This window comes from Calidris pugnax, unplaced genomic scaffold (assembly GCF_001431845.1).
Source record: "Calidris pugnax isolate Ruff unplaced genomic scaffold, ASM143184v1 scaffold38, whole genome shotgun sequence".
NCBI lineage: Eukaryota > Metazoa > Chordata > Aves > Charadriiformes > Scolopacidae > Calidris > Calidris pugnax.
This window is the reverse complement of record NW_015090995.1, coordinates 11,220,257-11,240,329: the sequence shown is the minus strand read 5'-3', so window position 1 is coordinate 11,240,329 and position 20,073 is coordinate 11,220,257. Positions and strand designations below refer to the sequence as shown.

General features: G+C 34.3%; 1 protein-coding gene across 1 annotated transcript in view; it reads left to right on the top strand.

Moving 5' to 3' along the window:
• SMARCA1 (SWI/SNF related, matrix associated, actin dependent regulator of chromatin, subfamily a, member 1) overlaps nt 1-19,361 on the top strand; it is a 34,074-nt gene extending 14,713 nt beyond the window's left edge. Inside the window, exons 14-24 of the mRNA XM_014955192.1 lie at nt 137-269; nt 1,286-1,434; nt 1,992-2,111; nt 3,291-3,401; nt 3,609-3,722; nt 5,826-5,948; nt 7,516-7,648; nt 8,637-8,755; nt 8,954-9,166; nt 14,438-14,548; nt 15,245-19,361. Of these exons, the coding sequence (XP_014810678.1) occupies nt 137-269; nt 1,286-1,434; nt 1,992-2,111; nt 3,291-3,401; nt 3,609-3,722; nt 5,826-5,948; nt 7,516-7,648; nt 8,637-8,755; nt 8,954-9,166; nt 14,438-14,548; nt 15,245-15,316 (1,398 nt within the window). The 3' untranslated portion in view covers nt 15,317-19,361. The remainder of the gene's footprint in view (nt 1-136; nt 270-1,285; nt 1,435-1,991; nt 2,112-3,290; nt 3,402-3,608; nt 3,723-5,825; nt 5,949-7,515; nt 7,649-8,636; nt 8,756-8,953; nt 9,167-14,437; nt 14,549-15,244) is intronic.
• Nucleotides 19,362-20,073: the final 712 nt, after the last annotated feature.

Here is a 20,073-nt window from a genome sequence, read left to right as displayed (position 1 = left end):
TTTTACATTTTTGTGTGCTCCTGAATAAGTAAGGAACCAAGAAATAACTCTGGTTTCCAACTGCTGTTTCTGCAAGCTAACTGTCTATTGCTTGTGAGTTTTTGTTGCTGAACACTCATTGATTTATGTTTGTTAGGATCGTGCGCATCGTATTGGTCAAAAGAAACCAGTACGGGTGTTTCGACTAATCACTGATAATACTGTTGAAGAGAGGATTGTAGAAAGAGCTGAAATAAAACTGAGACTGGACTCTATAGTTATACAACAAGGTATCAAGTGCTATATATGTTTGTCTGCAACAGAATTGTTCAGTCCCTTAAAATATGGGTTAAATAACTGTACAAATGTACAGTATGAGAGAAAGCAGGCCTTGTGTATAATAGCAGTACACTAAATCAACCTAAGAAACTATAATGTGTAAGTTACTCATTTATTCAGCTGAAATTTTTGAAAAAAACTGTTTTCCTAAATAACGTGGGTGTAAGCTTATACTAAGACTCTAAATGAGGAAAGCAAGCTACAGCTGAATAGATGTTACTTGGCTGTTGTGATCTGTTAAAAACAAACAAACAAACAAAAAAAAAAAAAAGAAAAAAGAAAAAAAGGAATGTTCCATGACAGATAAAAGTAACTATATAGACATGCTTCTTGCCGCACATGAATTTATGGAACATTAAGACTGCTTTGTGTGTCTTTGTTTAGAAGCTCTTGTAAGAATAGTTTGCCAAAAACTATGGTTCTCTAATTTTTTAAGATTGGTTGTATTTCCAAAAGGGTGGGCTACTGAAAAGATGCTGATCAAAATTTTGATGGTCTGTGAAAAAATGAGATAAGAAAAGTCAAACTTTGGGACAGAAATTACAATTTTGGGGAAAAATCTTCAGAGACTTGGGTTGGACTCAGTGAAGTGAATGTTGAAAAATCTTAAGTACTGCTTAATGGTTATTACAGAATACTTTGTCATTTTTTATCTTGAGATAAGATTTTGGTCTTAAAAGTTCAGCTAACTTCGTAAGAATAAAATCTAAACCATAAAATTTGGATTATCAAAATGGGAAACATTCTTTGTTTGGCTTGATCCAAAGTTGTGGGTTTTTTTAATTTTCCCTAAAGTTCCCGATTTCTGTTTATTTTCAGCTCAAGTGAAATGTAATTTTTTTTCTGCATTGTTCTTCTGTTTTTCCTTTCTTGTTCTGCCAGTGAACAACAAAAAAAAATCCACTGCTTGTATGGTCCTACTAGAACTCTCGTATTATAACTCTCAACATGTTTCTTCTAATTTTAGGAAGGCTTATAGACCAACAGTCTAACAAACTGGCGAAAGATGAAATGCTGCAGATGATCAGGCATGGAGCCACACATGTTTTTGCTTCCAAAGATAGTGAGCTGACAGAAGAAGATATAACGACTATTTTAGAAAGAGGTGAAAAAAAGGTCAGAGAACAATTTTGTTTAGAGTTTGAAATGTGTCAAACATTAAATATATATGCACGAAATAGAAATTAAATCTGATTATGCCCAAGTATTACTTTACTACTTCTAAATATTTTAAAACTTATGAAAATTTTGAAGGAGTAGAATTAGTGAGTTACAATTATTTTCAAAGCCCAGACTGTATGTACTGTATCTTAATAGACACAAAAACTTTATGGAACTTTATTAGGGAATGAGTAGCTCTGTGGAAAAATTAACTACTATTTCAGCTCCAAAGAGCTGGGCATAAATTTCATTTAAATTAAAAGTTAAATCATACATTTGTAGGGTTAAATCCCAGCATAATAAATTTAGTTTAATGGAAAATCTAGGAGTCAGATTGTTCAAAACTGAAAAGCACTATTGCTGTCTCTCCTTACAAGAAAAATATAAGTAGAAGTTTAAAGCAGAAAGACGTTGAGAATGTTTTAATAATGATGAACGGTGGGTGGGTTTGTTTTTTTCCAGAAAAAACAAAACAGCTTGAGTGAGTCTAAAAGTATCTTTCTGTATTTTAGACAGCTGAAATGAATGAAAGATTGCAGAAAATGGGCGAGAGCTCATTACGAAATTTCACTATGGACACAGAGATGAGCTTATACAACTTTGAAGGTGAAGATTATAGAGAAAAGCAAAAGGTAATTTTTGTTGAAGTCTTTAAGACTTTAGGTTAGAAGTGCAAGCATAAAGGCCATACTAGAAATGTTACGGTTATAAAGGTTATTTTAGAGAAGTAAGAAGCCACTGAAAAATCCACATATTCTAAATTTTTGTTGAATAAGCTTTCAGTTCCACTGTTTTTCTTCACAGTAAAATCTGAATGCTGCTCAGATTTTATGCTTTCTGAAGCTAAAATACCATGTTGCATCCTATTATACCACTGCAGTCAGTATTATTTTACTGCCACAAAACCCAGAGGAAAAACCAGGCCTGGTAATGGTTTTATATGTGGAACTTAGATCTCTTTTGCCCTGAAGGTTTTAGTCAAAAGCATTAATGTGAACTGTTTATACAACAATTTATGTAAGTGTAGAAGGATCATCCAAACAAAGAGATATTACTTGGGATCCCACAACGTTACCTCTGCATGTCTGTGTTTTCTATGGGATCTGTAGCCAAGATACCTTTAAGGTCTTATCTGGAATCTCTTTATTTGTTTACAAAATGTTCTTCTAACTCCAGTTTCTTATCAATTTTGAAGACACATTTAGAAAAATAAATTATTTAATGAAAATAGAGAGGAGTGTGTGTGTATATACATAAGATTCTTTTTGCATGTTGATAATTTCATTAAAAGAAGTCAACTGAATACAGCATAGTCTCAAAACATGCTTTAGTATGTTTAATTCAAGTAATTCAGTTAAGATTAATTTTCTGCTAATGGATGTTTTTTTGCCAATGTTGTAGCCTGTGTAGAGGTTATTGATTGTGATATTTAGGGGAGAAGCAACTAATTCATATCACAAGGTATTGCAGAATTTAGAGCCCAAGTCCCCAGTCCTTCCACTGAGTTTTGGTAGATAGAATCATAACCTTACTCAAGTATCTGAAGTAATTAGAACACTGTAAATTGATCTGTCCATACCACTGCACTCACTTACTTGTGTATTATCTTTTATATGTTTAAATACATGATATCATCAGCCAGAATTTCTAGCTTATTTTTGAGCTCTGTTGTAGTATTCATTGTTGAGCAGAACCATTAGATTTGCTGTGCAAAAATATGTTCCTGTTTTGCAGTGCCACATTAGTTATTTTTGTGACTTTAGGAAAGCGTACAAGTACTCTAATACCTTTTTATTCTATTCTGCGTGTAGCTGAGCATGATGGAATGGATAGAGCCTCCAAAACGAGAACGCAAAGCTAATTATGCAGTTGATGCTTATTTTAGAGAAGCCCTACGTGTTAGTGAACCAAAAGTCCCAAAGGTAAGAAGTTGGGAAGTATGGAGGGTTTGTTTTATGTTATTTGTTTGCTCTTCTCCTCTCCCATGTGGCATCCCCTGCTCTCACTCTATACTGGTAATAAAATGAATGTATTTACAAAGTGATAGGTTGCCACCACTGCTGAATTATGGCAGTTTAATTGCACAGAAATCAAGTTATAATAAAGTTATGTATTATGTATTTTTGAAGGCTCCACGACCTCCAAAACAACCAAATATTCAGGATTTCCAGTTTTTCCCACCACGGTTATTTGAACTTCTGGAAAAAGAAATTCTGTATTATCGTAAGACTATAGGATATAAGGTAATGCTTTTTTTTCCCCTCTTCAAATTTGTGAAATGTATTTGTCAAGGTTGCAGTAAATCTGCAAAGAGGAAGACAATAGCTAAATTAAGTAAATGAGACTGGCAATTTAAAAAAAAGGCCTTCTGGTCTTATTTTTTTGCAAAGTGCTTCTTGTTGTGAAGGAAGATGGCTTAAAACCTCTATTCCTGTTTCTGTTCCAGTGTGGAACAGAAAAAGTAATCTATAATACCTTCCTTCATTAAAAATACAGTATCTGTGTAGCTTTGTGTTTTGTAGGGGGTTTCTAGCAATAAAATAGGGTAGAAAAAAAAAAAGTTCTGATGCTTCATGTACTTCTCAAAGACAAAAGTGTGATATATGGTCTAAGGTGAGAGTTATTTTTGGCTAATATAAGATCACCTTCCAGGGCATGATTTCTTTTTCATTATAGCTTTTGTGTATTTTGTGCAGAAAGTAACTTAAGGTAATATTGAAGTTGACTTTGTGTTGATATGGCGGTAAGCAAAGTGACATCAATTTTCCTTGCATTTTGCTAGGATATAAAATGTTTAAAGCTGTGGATAACGCTGAATGTATTACTACTACAAGAAGAAAACCAGTTAACAGACTTAACTTTTTTTCCCCTACTATGCCTTAGCTGAATTTCTCCCTCTTCCCTGCTGATGTTACTGGGGAAGCAGCAAACACTGTTTCTGTTTTGATGTTGCTTTTCATCACTTGTGCCGGTACTGGCTGAGTAAATCAAATGGATCCCTTACTTCCAGACATGTAACTTTAAAAAGCCCTATGTTTCACAGCAGGTTGCAGCAAGAAGAAATCATGTGAAAAATGTGTTGAGGAACATAAACTTGTCATACAAAGCAACGGGTAGGAAGTTGGTGTTTCAAGAGAGTAGAATTAATATTAACAGAATATACTTTGAAGAAGAAGCAGAAGGTATCTTAGGATCTAGTTTGAAGCAAAAAGAATTTTATGTGGATGGCAGAATAGAATTAAGATAGGAATTAAAGGAGGTATAATTAGCTTAGGGAAAGAAATTATACAATTAATGCTCCGGCAAATAAGAATGAGAGAATTGCCAATGTTGACAATAAGTATGTAAAAAGAGAAGTGTTTCAGTCCTGCTAATGAAATCTATCACATTGGATAGGTTGGACATGAATACTTGTTATCTTAAAAACTTAGTGTGACTGTCTGCTGGTGGTGAAAGTGATTAATATGAATGTTGCTAGGTGTTGTTTACATAATGTTGTCTATGTGGTCCTTACTTTGGCAGTGTGTATAGCTTTATAGTAAACCAGGTAGTATTTCGCTGTAGTTCTAAACCATTATGAATCGTTGGATGTAAGAGAGCAGATCTGTAACTAATGAAAAGTGCCACTGAAATCAGGGAACTATGACAGCTTACAGTAGGTGAGGCTCTGCCACTCACATTATCCCGAAGTCATTGTAAGGAGAAGTGGTGGCTACAGGACATATTGCAGATTGCCAATTCCAACATACATCTGGCAAAATACAGGTTTGGGGAGGAAGAGTTTAAACAATAAGATTCAAATCCAGGTAAAAGACATTTGGTAACTGTTGTACAGATCAGTGCTTTAATATTATTAAATAGTTGGAAAAAATGTATTTTACCCCTTACATGTATTCTACAGTGTTTTTCAATGAAGTTTCTTAAAGTGAGTAGGACCATTTTGTTACTTAAAAGATAAACTTTACATTTAGAGCTTGTGAGGCAAAAAAGAACAGACATAGATAAATGACAGTATTTGATACATCACCTTGTCTTGGAGGATAGTATTTTCAATTTTGCAACGGTTCTGTAGATACTGATAAAAATATTATGGTACTTTTTTAAAAAAAGTATTTATTTTGGTTTGGTTTTCTTCAGGGTAGCCAAGCTGGGGAGTAGTGGTTTGTTTTGTTGTTTGGATGGTGGGGTTTTTTTTGTTCTGTGACAACAAATGCTTAGCGGGTGTGGACTAGATCAGTCCTGTGAGATCTCACTGTGCTTGTAAATTCTAAACCAAGGTTGATAAAAAAGTATACAGTCTCTTTAATAACGTTGCTGCACTGTTTATTGATACTCCTGATTTTCAGGTCCCTAGGAATCCTGACCTCCCAAATGCAGCTCAGGTACAAAAAGAGGAACAAAAGAAGATAGATGAGTCTATGCCTCTGAATACTGAGGAAACTGAAGAGAAAGAAAAGCTTCTAACACAGGTAAAATAAAAAAAAAAAGCTGAAGTATTTAATCATATATATATTTTTTTTTTCTTTCCTAGTATGGAATATGAATACTAATAATGACAAATATGCAAAGGAAAGCTACAGTGATGTTACAGAAAGAAAAAAGCACACAACATGTAATGATACTACTTGGTTTTGCTCTGAGGGACCTTTCCTGTCCTTGAACAAGTTTACTTTTAGTCACTTACTATTTCCTTGAAGGTCTACAATGTTTCTGAGGGAAGGACTTGTACAGCAGATGCACTACCCAGCAGTACATGCAAAACTCCAATCCGTGGGTTTCTTGTATATGCATCTACCTTGCATGGTTTTTTTTTTATCAGTGAAGGTTTGAATCAGAGGACAAGCCTCTATCAACAAACACTGTATTTACACAGATGTATAAGACATCATGTCACTTCAACTAATTTTGTCCCAGTTATGTTGTTAGGCATGTGGCTTTTCTACTGGGACTGCATCCCTGTCACTGGCTTGTTTCTTCACTTCTTGGACTGTTATCCTGCTGAGTAGACTAGTTAAAAGCTAATTGTTAAGGAGAGAAGTGTGTCTCAAAAAATAACAGGATTTTCTGATTTGGAAAATTTTCTGTAAAAGAATTGGGCATAATGTACCTTGAGAAGAAATTTGCAAGGTCACAATTTGATTATTAATTTCATCTGTTTATAGCAGAGGAAATATTTAAGTTGGTGCTGATATGCACACTGGTACTGCTGCTAATGTTTAAAAAGAAATATTTGTATTGTGTATGTTAGACTTCATGTAAAGATGCTATCTAATTGTGGAGTGAGCTTATTCAGCTGGAGAACTGGCAGAGTTCCTTGTAAATATATTTCTATGATGAAAGAAACTCAGTGCTCTACAAATTGCTCTTCAGGCATGTGACTTGTTTGTTTGTTCATTCTTGGATGATGTTTTTGTGCATTGCATCTCACTTAACCGTTGTTCAGTTTTGGATTAATTTATACGGTACATAACAAATTTTCCATTTGACAGTGTGATAGAGTTTCCATTTGACTGCGTCTTTTTGGAATAGAGATTGCTTCTTGACATACTTAGGCTTTCATCCAACTGTTTGTCTGGTTCAAGGTTTGTAAATGTCTGAAGTAGGAGCTCTTGCTTTTGATACTTGTGCTACTCTAAGAACTTGTGATGGTACTTACATTGGTGCATCCTATACTGCTAAGACATTTGTTGTTTGTATCTACTGAAGGGTGACTTAAATAAAATTACAGTAACCTGTCATTGAGCTTGTTTCTTTGATGAAATACCTCATATAAATGTTTAAAAAGAAAGAAGAGTAAAAAGCTCCTGCTAATGCATGGGGACTCATGCACAAAAATAACTCTTTAGACTTTTAATGATTCAGTAATAAACCCTGGATAATACAAGCTTATGGAAATCCTGAAAGACCATTAACCACTGTAATTATGTGACATTGCAGAGGCATTGCCAGTTGGAGCAAATACATACATAAGACAAAATTTTTCAAAATGTTTTGCTTCTACTTAGTAATGCTTTCTTGATCTCTTGCTGCTTACAGGGCTTTACAAACTGGAATAAAAGAGATTTTAACCAGTTTATTAAAGCTAATGAGAAATATGGTCGTGATGATATAGACAATATTGCCCGTGAGGTGGAGGGAAAGTCACCTGAGGAGGTCATTGAGTATTCAGGTTTGTGATACTTTAAAATGTATTTCTTAATCATGTGGTATCGTCATCATTTTTGCTACATGTTCTTTTAAAATTGCAAGATGTGGTATTTGGATGTGTGTAGGAATATTTTTTTTATTAAAATAACATGCTAGTTCTTTTTAGAAGACTTAATTCTATTAAAAAGGTTGAATTTGCGGCCTAAATATGTCTTCAGCTGCCTTTATCCCTCCTTAGTCAAAATTTAGAACTTGGTATAGTTAATTTTTGCTGACAACATGGTCTTGTGGAATCATGAAGTTGCCTAAGAGTGGAAACATGATTTGTTATGTTGTGAGTGTATATGCAATTTTATCTAGTACACTGTATCTTTGTCTTTTGTACTTATACAACACTGCTTACTTTGTATTCTTCCCATTCCATCCTTGTATTTAATTTTACCCAACATCTTCATAAAATTGAACTTTGTAATGTTTTTTCTATAGCTTAAAGAGGAAGAGCTCCACAAGAGTTCCCTTCAAAGTGTTGAATTTATTTTGGGTTTGCTAAAAGATCTAGAGAGGCCACAAATTACTAGCTTTTGTAACAGACAAACCAAATAGTCTCTGTTGACCTTAGAGTAGTTAGTGACAACTGAAATATGAATGTTTCACTGCTGGACTAGCGGTTCTAACTTGTTTCACCATTGTTACGAAAAGCTCTCTTTAAAAGGATAGATTTTCTTTTTTTCAGTTTTACATTGCTACAGTTAAGTAAGTACGTTGAATGTAAACTTTGTTACAGTTGTTACTAAACCTTTGCTTATAGTTAAATTCTAAAGATATTGGATAAAACATTTATGTGAGTTTATTTCTTGGCTAGCGTAGTAGAAATGAGAGTAGTAGTAAACATTAAAGATCTAATGGACCCACAAACTGCATTTCTTTTTTTTTGCTGGAGTGCCTCAACTAAGTAAAGTAGTAAGGGCAGAGGAAAAGATTATTTTACAAATTATGTTTTGCATTTTTAGCTGTTTTCTGGGAGCGTTGTAATGAACTACAGGACATTGAGAGGATTATGGCTCAAATTGAACGAGGAGAGGCAAGAATTCAACGGAGGATCAGTATCAAGAAAGCCCTTGATGCCAAAGTAATTGTTGCAAGTTTTTGGTTTTCTGCAGCTGACTTTTTCCAAACTCCTTCAGAAAAAGAATAGCTGGAGTTGGGAATTCTGTCTTTTTATATAGTATATATATTATACCATGTATCAGCAATCTGCACTAATACTTAATAGATTCTTTATGTAATATTGTATGTTTAATAGTCCTTATTTTTGTTTTGCATTCAGATTGCAAGATATAAAGCACCTTTTCATCAGTTGCGTATTCAGTATGGAACAAACAAGGGGAAAAATTACACAGAAGAGGAAGACAGATTTTTGATATGCATGTTACACAAGATGGGCTTTGACAAAGAAAACGTGTATGAGGAACTCAGGCAGTGTGTGCGCAATGCTCCTCAGTTCAGATTTGATTGGTTTATCAAATCTAGAACTGCAATGGTAGGTATTGGTTACATGGACTAAGTCATAATATGAAGTATCTTGTTCCTCTTTTTTTTTTTTAAGCACCATCACATAACATTTGGGATTTGTACCAGAATATTGGAGTCTAGGAAACACGTGCTGAAAAAGTAACTTTGGATCTTATTCTCATTTCTAGTTTTTAATAAAAAAACCTTTTTTTTTTCCTTAGTACAGCAAAAAACACAATACAGTTGAAACAAACAGATTAGAAAACCTGCCTCACTGAAGTCTCATGTTACCCAAAGGGATTAATACAGCGGTAGACTGTCCTGACAAATATCCTTGTTTTTCTTATTGCAAATTAAAAGTTTCACCAAACAATGTATCTTAAAAATATGACTGCTTTTCAGGATTGCACAATAGTAAAGACTGAAAACATCTGTATTATATACTGGTAGGAAAGAACGCCTTTTGTAGTATTGGTACTTAATTTCTAAAAGCATAAGGAAATTTAGAGATTCATGTAAGAGTTAATCTTTGAAGCAATTAGTTTAAAATGCACTTTGTAGTTGTGAATAACGATTATCATGTGCAAGGGCTTAAATTTTTTTAGTTATACTTTTTTGAAGACTCTGTTCATACTTAGAGAATATAATAATAGAGGTTTGATAGCAAGTAGACTGGTACTCTGAATTTTAGCTGTATTTTTCCTTTCCTTTTTCTGTCTGAAGAGCAGAGCCATTCTCTAATTTAGTTATTAAGTGGGAAGTGATAACACTAACAGAAGGTTTGGTGATTGCAAATAATAACCTTGTAGGTACCAACCTCAGAATTTAGGACTCTTAATGATAGAAAGCTGTTAGCTTTGCCCTGGAATTTTTGCTCAGATCTCCTGTGGTTCAGTTCCTTTTCCTCATGAGTAAAATTTAAGTATGTGCACCTTATGTAAGAAACATACATGTGCATTTTCATGTGAACGTATTTATATGGGGAAGAATGTACTTGCAAATGTCTTTTAACACCAGAAGTAACTTCATCTTACTCACTTGCTGTGAGAGCTGAACCGCTTCTTTGTGTGCTTGAATACAAAACCCTACTGGTCATGGCTAATAAAAAAGATGGAGCACCCTGGCCCTTTTACAGCCATCGTAGGTGCTCCCTGTTGTCTTGTAAGCAAATTTCTAACTAAATGGTGTGCTGCAGCCATGTAACTTAAATGTTGTTTCATATACAAATCTGAATTTTTTTAGTAGTTTTAGTAGTTTAACAACTGCGGAACTACTGTGTGTTATTGTTTACTGTCTTAATTTCCTGGCCTCAGGATTTGTTTATAAAAATGTTCTTTCAGAGTTATGGGTACTGAGCTAAGAATAAATAAAACATAAAGTAAAATACTTAAAATGTGTATTTGAACAGGTGGGAATATTTGCTTTTCCTAGTGCTACTTATAATTATGCAATAAGATTTCTACTTGATATTTCAGCAATTAAAGTGTTTCTGGATAGCGCAGCAGTTACCCCTTAATTAAAAAGAATTACAAGCTTTACTGTCCAAAATCTCTGTTGAAGAAATACTGTATTTTGAAATTATGCCCATGAAGAGAGAGAAACATCCAATATTTAGTCTATTATGAAGTTTCTTTTAAGTTGTCTATGGAGGAATGCATTCAAGTACATCATATAAATGGATACTAGAAATTAAAAAGGTAGCCCAACATTTAATATTCATTGATGTATAGTTAAGTCGGGGTAGAGTTAAATACTTCATTTAAATCTTCTCACAGATCCTTATGTTCAGTATAATATTCTTCTTAAAGGGGATAGGAATCATTTGCTGAAGTGCAGAAATATGTTCTGTAGTGTCTTATGCTGAAATTGAGGCACTGGGAGTATAGTGAATCTTTTGGCTTCTGTTTTCTCTTAAAATTCTATCCATTAATATTTTTATTTTCAGTTTTGCTGCTATTACACAATTGAAAAAGAATAATATAAAAATACAAAGCTAAAGTAATCTTTCACTTTCAATGTGCATTTAATTTTCTTAAATGTTTTAAATTCTCACTATATGTGTTACCATATTTAGTAGTTTAAAACTGCCAATCACTGATCTGTTTTATGTATTCAAATAACCTGATATTTGTGGAAGTATTGTTTTTGATGGGTCCATTTTTTACTAGGTAATTCTTATGAAGAAATGTGCTGGAATGTCGTTTGATACCAAGCATAATGAACCATGTATACAGACAAATCTTTATAAAGGGGTAAATAGTAAATTTAGTGAAAGTGGATAAAAATTCTTCAGTATTCTTAGAATACAGAAATACACATGTGATCTCAAAATCCCCCTTTATTACAATAAGACTGATATGAAACAAGACAGAAAGAGCAGTGTAATTCTGAAAACAGGTTTTTTGAGAAAAATTTGTATTCTACTAACCACTAGGTGTCTCTTGAATTCCATATAAACAGCTAATTTATCTTCCATCATCTAAGTTCTGTTTCTTCTCCTTCTAAAGATTTCTCTTTGGAAAACAAAAATTCTGCTTCATTTATTTATTCCAAAACCAGATTGTTTACACAAATTGTAAGTTTTTGTCAAGGTCGAGGGTGCTTAACAATCTGTAATTTTTTTATTTTCTTTTTGACTGGCCACAGAGGTTTACATTTTTAAGTTGAGTTGTTTGTTCTTTTATTTCTGTCCATGCAGGAAGAATGCAAAATATCATGGCAGCAGTGAATCATGTATCTGTTTTCTGAAGTCATAAATTATGCATATTCTCTATTACCTTCCTGCAAACCCTACACAGTATAAGACAAATGACTCCTTTGTAAATACAGGAATATCCGGGCCTGTTGACAGAGCTTAGGGCTACTTTAATTCCCAAGTCAGCATCTCTGCCTTCAGTCATGCAGAAGGTGATGGTTCAGTGCTCCCATCTTATTTATTGCAATACTAGTCTTTATAGCTGTGAAGGGGTGAGCAAAGTACATCTTATCTCTTTCCATCCTAAAGAGAAAAGTATCAGGTCACACTGAATAAAATCTCATCTCTGAAGGTGTAAGGCATTTTAAACTCTTAAGTGTACTTTTGTAATAATAAATAGAATGGATCAGTCCATATTGAAATTTCAGTAGCTCAGTGCAGGATTTATCATGCAGATTCTTCTGCTGGTAGGTGTAAGAGAAACCTGTGAGTATGTCACATTTTACTGTCAACTGCTTCTTTGATTCTCCAGAGGAAATTGGTTTTGAATCCATCCTCAGTGCACAGCATGTTCTGGAGTAGTAGTCCATCTAGAAAGCCTAACCATGAACATGTATTCTTTTATAAATGTATGTATTTATCCAAGCAATTTTCTTCAGGAAAGAGAAGGATTTTTCTTCATGCCTTAGGCAAATAGATCAAGGTTACTTCTTGGTACTTTCTGATTAATTGCTTGTCTTGAATTTAACACAAACCAGTTTTTCGTATACAAGAAAAGATCTACCTGATTGTTTCTAAGGAGCAGTTTGTCATCACTCTGTACCTCCACTCCTATATTGAGTGCAATATACACAAAATTAAACAATATAAAATGCTTCTGACATATTGGCAATCATCTTTCTACTTCTGTCTTGTTATCATCTCTGTTAATCTATAGAGTGTAGGTTTTTAGGACAGAGACTGTCTTTGGGAATGCAGTGTATGTTGGAATGGCTTGTATTTAGGTTTACTCAGACTTGTTGCCTTTTTATCTAAAACCTGTTGTGTGGGTAGAATTTGAGGGTTTTTGTTGGTGAAGTGAGAGTATTTTAGCTCCAGCCAGGACTGTTGCATTCCAGGGCACAAGCACGGCATCCTGATTCCCGGTTGAAGCTGTACTGGTGTGTTTGGGGTTACTTCTACATGGATGTAGTAGAAATGACTCATTGTAATTCCCTGTTTGCAAAACTATATCCATGAGGCTGGAACATCGCCAGGAGGGATTTGTAAAGAAAAATGTAGTGAAGAAATTTTTTTTGCAGTAAAAAAAATTCATGTGGTGTCAGGATTCTCTCTGTCCATTTTGAATTATACAGCTTTCACCCAAGGCCATGGAGCACCCTATGTAGAGGAGTCTGAGGAAAATGTAAAAGGAATGTGGTTGAGCTTGAGGGTATTAATGGCTCAAAGATGAGTCATATGCTTGAGTGTTTCAGAAAGTTCAGGATCAAGAAAGCGTGCAGGCTGCATCATTTTCCATCATGTAACATGATGACTGAGGCAATATACAGGTTACAGATGCTGAGAAAATAGAGACTAATTCCTGGGCAAAAAGGTCACCTGTTCCCTTCATTGCAAATAGACCAGTTATAGGTTAAGATTTATGCTACTCGGTAATTCTAGGGTAGCTTGTGGTTCAAAAATTGCTTCATGGAATTTAATAGAGATAAGACATGTTTTTTCCAGCTTTTTTCCTCAGAAGAAAGCTTCCTGCTTTGAGTTGGCAAGAAAAGCCTATGGAATCACTGTTCTCAATGTACATAGAACATACTAAATAATTATAAGTCAAGTACTATTATGTATTTGGTAAAACTGAGGAGGTTTTTTTGAGATGGAATACAAGCAAATGCCCAAGTCAAATGAGTTCTGTTAGACAAGCCAACTATTATTAACTGCAATGCAGAAACTATCAGAGTTGTATTGGAACTTACTTTTTAATGTATAAATGACCTTATGGCATTTCATCTTGATCCATTTGAAAGCAAATGGCTTGGAAGTCTTGATGCTAAAAGCATTTAGGGCCTGCTACCTTTTGGCAGCTGTTTGACTAAAAATACAACAGTGAGTTCATGATTTAAGACTGGATAGATTTTTGTCAGTTTGGAGCTCTACAGTGTCTTACCACAAAATACTAGTCTGTGTGCCACAGAAAAGTATAGCTTTGATTCCTTTTCTCTCTGCTTTAAAGATATACTTGAAGACTTATTTTCTTAAAATCTGGCATAATATGCTGGCAGGTTATAATTTGTTTCATTTAAACAAGGTGAAAGATCAGATCAGTCTTTTGGGGTGTTACTTTGGAAAATGCAGACAATCCTGAAAACCGTGTCAGGAAGCTGAATATTTCAGTAAATCACTCTGTTTATAAAGAAGATTACACTAAGGTAAAGACAGATGAACAATAACTAAACTAACCTTATTAGTACATGAATATTGAAAGTTTTTGGAAAACTTAAATATTCAATAATTTTGAGCATTTATGTAATGAGAGAATATAATGTAATGTAAAAGGCAGAATTTGTATCATTTATTATTTGGAGAATTTGATGTTTTCTGTTTCCTTAGGAGTTTCAGAGACGCTGCAATACTCTCATATCGCTAATAGAAAAAGAAAATATGGAAATTGAGGAAAAAGAAAGAGCTGAAAAGAAGAAACGAGGAGCAAAAGTTACAGCAGTATGTTTAGCAGCACTTAATTTACTTCAAGTGGGGCAGAATTCAATTATATTCTGTTAGAAAATGAAAAAGAAGTGTAGCCACTGATTGGTTTAGTATAAACCATTAGTTGAGAGATTGAACTGAAATATTTGTTTATTCACAGCTCTCCTAGATTTGATTGAGATATTCCCAACTCATAGTATTTTGGGGTTTGGTGGGTTTTTTTTGAGAAGAGTCTATTGTTTAAGTAGCACAGGAAAACTTTTTAAGAAAACACTGCTCTCTTTCCCACCTACATATTTAAGTCATGTGTTTACTTAATTTAATCTCAGATTGTAATTCCTCCCTTACATAGTAGTTCCGGAAAGAAGAGATGATAAGAACTGCTTTTTTTGTTTTGAGGAGTTTAGAATAAGTTGTGTATGAGTCAAGGTCTTGATCTTTTTGCCCAGTTCATGATATGTATGGTACCTGTACCGCTGAGACCATGCAATGATTTCAAAAGGATTAATAGGGTAGGAGAATTAAGTGTCCAAATATGGGATTTTTGTTTGTCCTTCCATTATATCTTACAAAGCCAAATTGAAATAGATAATACATTAGGGTCACTTATCTTCTTTTTGAATAATTAGTTCTCTACTTTTTTTTTAAATATATTTTTTTTATAATGCCATCATTTCGTTGAATTCATAAAATAATTTTTTCCTTTTTTAGTCACAGAAGAGAAAAGCAGATTTGGCTGCTGAGAACTCTGGAAAAAAAGATGCTAAGAAAGTGAAGTCGTGAATGTGAAAACTGAATGCTGAATGTAAAACTGCCACTTTCTTCTCTCCATCTACAAGTATTAATTGCCAACTTCTTTGTATTCATGGTACTCTCCCCAAATCCCGTGGTTTAATTTTGCAAATTTTGTATACTTTACAATGTCTTTCCTTACCTAAAATGTGTAGCTTTATATCTTACGCATTCCAGTATTTTTGTGTACTGTATTTTGTGAGTTTCACGTCTTCGGCAAAATTCACTCAGTCCCTGTTTATTTTTTTGAAGCTTGTGCTGAGGTTTTAGCTTTTATATGTTTTATATGCTGCTGCTTTGAAAGAAAACCTAGATTCTATAGCTGTATTATTGTTGTTTCATATTTTAAATTTATATGGCTGTTGGAAAATAAACTTAATTATTTGAAGAGAAATATACTTCACCTTCATTTTCCCTACCCTCTTTCCCTCTTTTGCATAGCTACATTTAGAGTGAATGTTAAGGTTTGTATAATTGTGCCTTCATCATTGATCAGATCTTTTTTTTTTCAGAGGAGTACTTAGGATCAGGAGCATGACAGAACAAAAAAAATCTAATTAGACTGACATCCTTGTTTGCTGTCAGCATTAAATTGACATTTTTCTCTGAAGTGTTCAGAAGGAAAGCCAGCAAATACTTATACTCTTTTTCTTTTTTCTTCTTTATCACTGGTTTCTGCTGGGCTTTGTACATGCTTAAACACAGGGTGAGGTGTTTTTCAGAATGACCTCTAGATGAAAACTTTTCTATGCTTAATAAACTGAAGTAGTCAACTAACTGCTTCTTTTTTCAAGTAACAAACAAAATAATTCATCTTTCGATTGGTAGGCTGCTCAGCTATGCTGCCTTGTGCTAAAAGATCTTTGTTGCTCTAATTATCTCTGCTAACTTTCTACTTTTACCTTTGATTCATCATGTCAGTCAGAAGCAATGGGGATATGTTATGGAGTGCTCCTTTTTAGTATTTCTGTTTTAATGAAGGGATGAAAGTCTTGGATGTATGATTTTTTGACTTTGCAAGAATGGCCTTTATTAAGCAGGTTCATAGTTTGTGCTCACCTTGGAGTCTTTGCCTTCCCTGGATCAGTAGAACAGTGACTATGACATCTAATGTTTTACTTTAATCTTCTGTCTCTGATCTGGTGTTTAGTATGGACCTTGCTACAGTGAGGCATGCCCTCATAATGTCAAGTCTAGATTAATGCAGTGTGCTTTACATGGCGCTTCCCTTGAACACTACTTGTAAATTTCTTCTAGTGCAGTTTGCTTCCTTCTGTGGTTTGAGGTGTTTTGAGGTGAAAAAAACCCTTTAAACTCTTTGTGTTTCATGCTTTGCATTGGCTATGTTCTGTATTTGTAAAATTCAAGACTTCCTAAAAACTTCTTGAATCTTAGGACAGAGTTCTGCCCATATTCTTTTATGTCACTTAAAATATATTGGAATGTCTTTGAAGTTTTCTGGATTAATCTCTGTAAGCTTGAAGAGTAATTTCCAGCCTTTCTTGATAGTCTGTTTAAGGTTTGGGGAAAAATGTGTGTGGTGACTTGGTTGAGCATTTTAAAAGGTTAATAATTTGATTTTGTATTTTGGAATGGAGCTTTTGTTTGGGGAACAAGTTATTAATTTTTTCACTGGGCTTTTGTTTTTTTAAAAAAAAGTATTAATCTGTTGAGAGCTACATCTAATAATGATGGGGCACAACTTTCAGACAGAAGGCTAGTGATGGGTGTCAATGCATGCTTTTAAATGAGTATGCAGTCCAGATGGATAGGTGTGCTCAGAAAAGAAGGTTGTCTTTCCAAATGCTATTTTGGTATTGGAGTTGTTGACATCCTGCTTTATCCTTGGGAGAAGGACATCTCATGTAATTATGGGCTGGAAAAAGGCTGCACAGCTACATACATATATAATCACAAATCCCTGGAGTACTGCTATTAATAGAGAGAGGAAGATGCCTTATTTACACTTGCTTTTTGGCTCCAGTGTCACTCAGTAAGATTATGGCCTGAAATTGTAAAAATAACAACAACAACAAAAAATAGAGGGAAATAAAGGCTGGAAGAGCAAATTGATATTTTATTGTATTACATGGTTAGGTCTAGACCTTATTCCATTGTTCCTATTTAGCATTGGGTGAATATTTTAATTTTTTAAGTCTTGAAAGAAGTGTATTCTTGTTTTGTTATTGTAGATTAGCTTTGTTTGTCTTGCATGTTTTTTGTGTATCCAGTTCCTCTGTGTTGCAAAGTGTATGGAAAGTCTTAAAATGGTAATATCTCAACTTGTTCTTTTATGCAGATTTCTTGGTTTGAGTTAACATGTGAGTTAATGTTCGCTTTTCTCCTCCTTCAATGACATGATATACTAGCTATATAGCAAAAGATCATGCAATTGTTCTTCCAGATATTATCCTCTTGATCAGACAGCTTCTCTGAAGAATGATAAATGCTCCCAGGAACTACCTGTTATCTCTTACAGTCTGTAGTTCCTAGTTAAACTGAATGTGCTGTTGAACAACAGTCCTTGAGAGCACTTGTACACTATATACTAGTTCCTCAGCATATTGAGTCTTCCCATCCATCATGTCCCACAGTGATAACTAAAGAAAATTGCTAACAGCTGCTGGTCAGGATTAAAGTAAAATGGGTCTTTCTCTTCCTTTCTCGTTCTTCTAGTTGCAGATATACACACAGTATGTGCCTACCAGTATCTAAATGATATGCTGCTGTGACTCAGAATTGGATGGGCTGAAATAAAGGAATCTTTCTACTTTTAACTATTATTTTCTTAGGTGAGGAATACTGATTGTAACAAATTTGTAAGCTCTAAATGTAATGTGATACAAAACTTCTGAAAAAGTCTGGGCCTTTAGGCAATTTGATAGTTGGCGAAAAATTATACGATATAAAGTTTTGAAAATGATTTATTGTTTCCATTTGAGTAGGCTTGAAGAAAGAAAAAGTAGTCATCTAACACCTTTCACGCATCAGGCAGTGCATATGAAATCATGGGAGAGGTCACAACAGTTGTTTTGTTCTTTTTCTTTTCACATATTTATTGCTTTCAAATTTATCAGTCCTTTTATTATTGAGTTTTGACTTTTATGAAAATAAGTCACACAACTGATGATCTTCATTGTATTTAGTTTCAATTTATTATAATAACATAGAAAAAGAATGAAGGTTTCTCCCTGATGGTAATATTAGATCATCTTTAGATACTGTTTGCGTAAGTAGCATTACTATACTGAAATATTGAGAAGGATTTTCTTCTTGTCGATTAGCATTGCTTGTTTGATGTAGTGCTAATGCTGCTTATGGTTTAAAAAAGACCCAGCTTTCAGTCTTAGAGATCATAAGCAAGGGGTACAGTATACGGAAATTAATTGGAATCTTTCTAAATGCCTGATGGAAGTAACTTCTGCTATGCAGCGCCTGCAGTTCCTGCTGTGCACTGCTGGGATACAGGCACTCTCTGTGTGTGCCTCTTTGCTGGGTTCAGTGGAGGAATTAAGTACTTCCAGTGAAAGTAATTCCAAAGCAAAAAATGTGGGCCTTGCTGGTTCAAAAAGAATATGTAATTTTTCAGTCAGCAGCGGTTTGTGTGAATGTAAAATGACGTGGTTGGTGCATACACCGACATGGGCAAAGTTGGAAGGGATTGATCAGTGACTGTCATTCTGATCTGGTTAAGATAGCTTGACAGCTGTTACATTTTACTTAAGTTTATGTAGTCCATGTACTTCTTCAAGCATGTATGTAAATGCTTTGGTGGGTCACAGTTTTAATGTTTGATACGTTTTTTTTCTGAAAGAGTTAAAGTTGAGCTTGTTTTGCATATTTTGAAATGTAATGTACTCTTTAATTGCATTTGCATGATATTCATCCTTTCATAAGCGCCTTAATAGGAGTAATATTTGCTGCCTCAAAGGTATGTCTACATTGTGTTGTTGAAAGATAACTTCTGATCTTTTTCAAATTGAGATTTGTTTCTTAAGTTGTACATATATGAAAATAAAAATTAATATGAACCTGATGTCTTTTGGTAATTATACTTCTGCTGCAGATCGACCCATGCACTTGGATACTGCTCAGAATAGTTTGATTTGTCTTTGTTGCTCTTGTACCTCTCGTACATTCAGCTACTATAGCCTGACAGTTAAGGGGGGGATGTGTGGCCATTCCACATGTACTTTCAAACTTCTTAATTTCCTGTAATCTAAAATAAAATACTAGTAGTGTCTGTATTTTTGTGACAGCCTTGCCTGTGTTGTCACTTAATGCATACAGTATGATATGATGTATGTTGGTCATGTATTAAAGTGTATTACTCTTTTTCTGTTATTCCATACCTCTGGTGTGTTACTAAAATGAAAGACTCCAGAACTTAAGTCTAGGAGACATAGAATGGTAGAGACCTGGAATTTTGTCATTGCGGTTGTTGATCACTAGTAGACGTGCTAGATATTCTGCTCGGAGAGGTGCATGCTCTACACGAATGCTCAGTTTTCCACTTTTTTTTCTCAGGAAAACCCCCTAGAAATAAAGGAGAGATTGTAAAGAGCTCTGGAAGGCCAGTTTGTCCTGGCATTGGCTGGTAGCAATTATGCTTCACTCTGGCTTTTGATTGACTTGACTCTTTTTCAGGTGAGGCACCTAGACCAGGAAGAAAGAGCTGGCAATAGAGATGTGGGTAGCCTAACCTTGTACTCAGTAGCAGGCCAAAACAGGTGTTGGGTTCACTATAT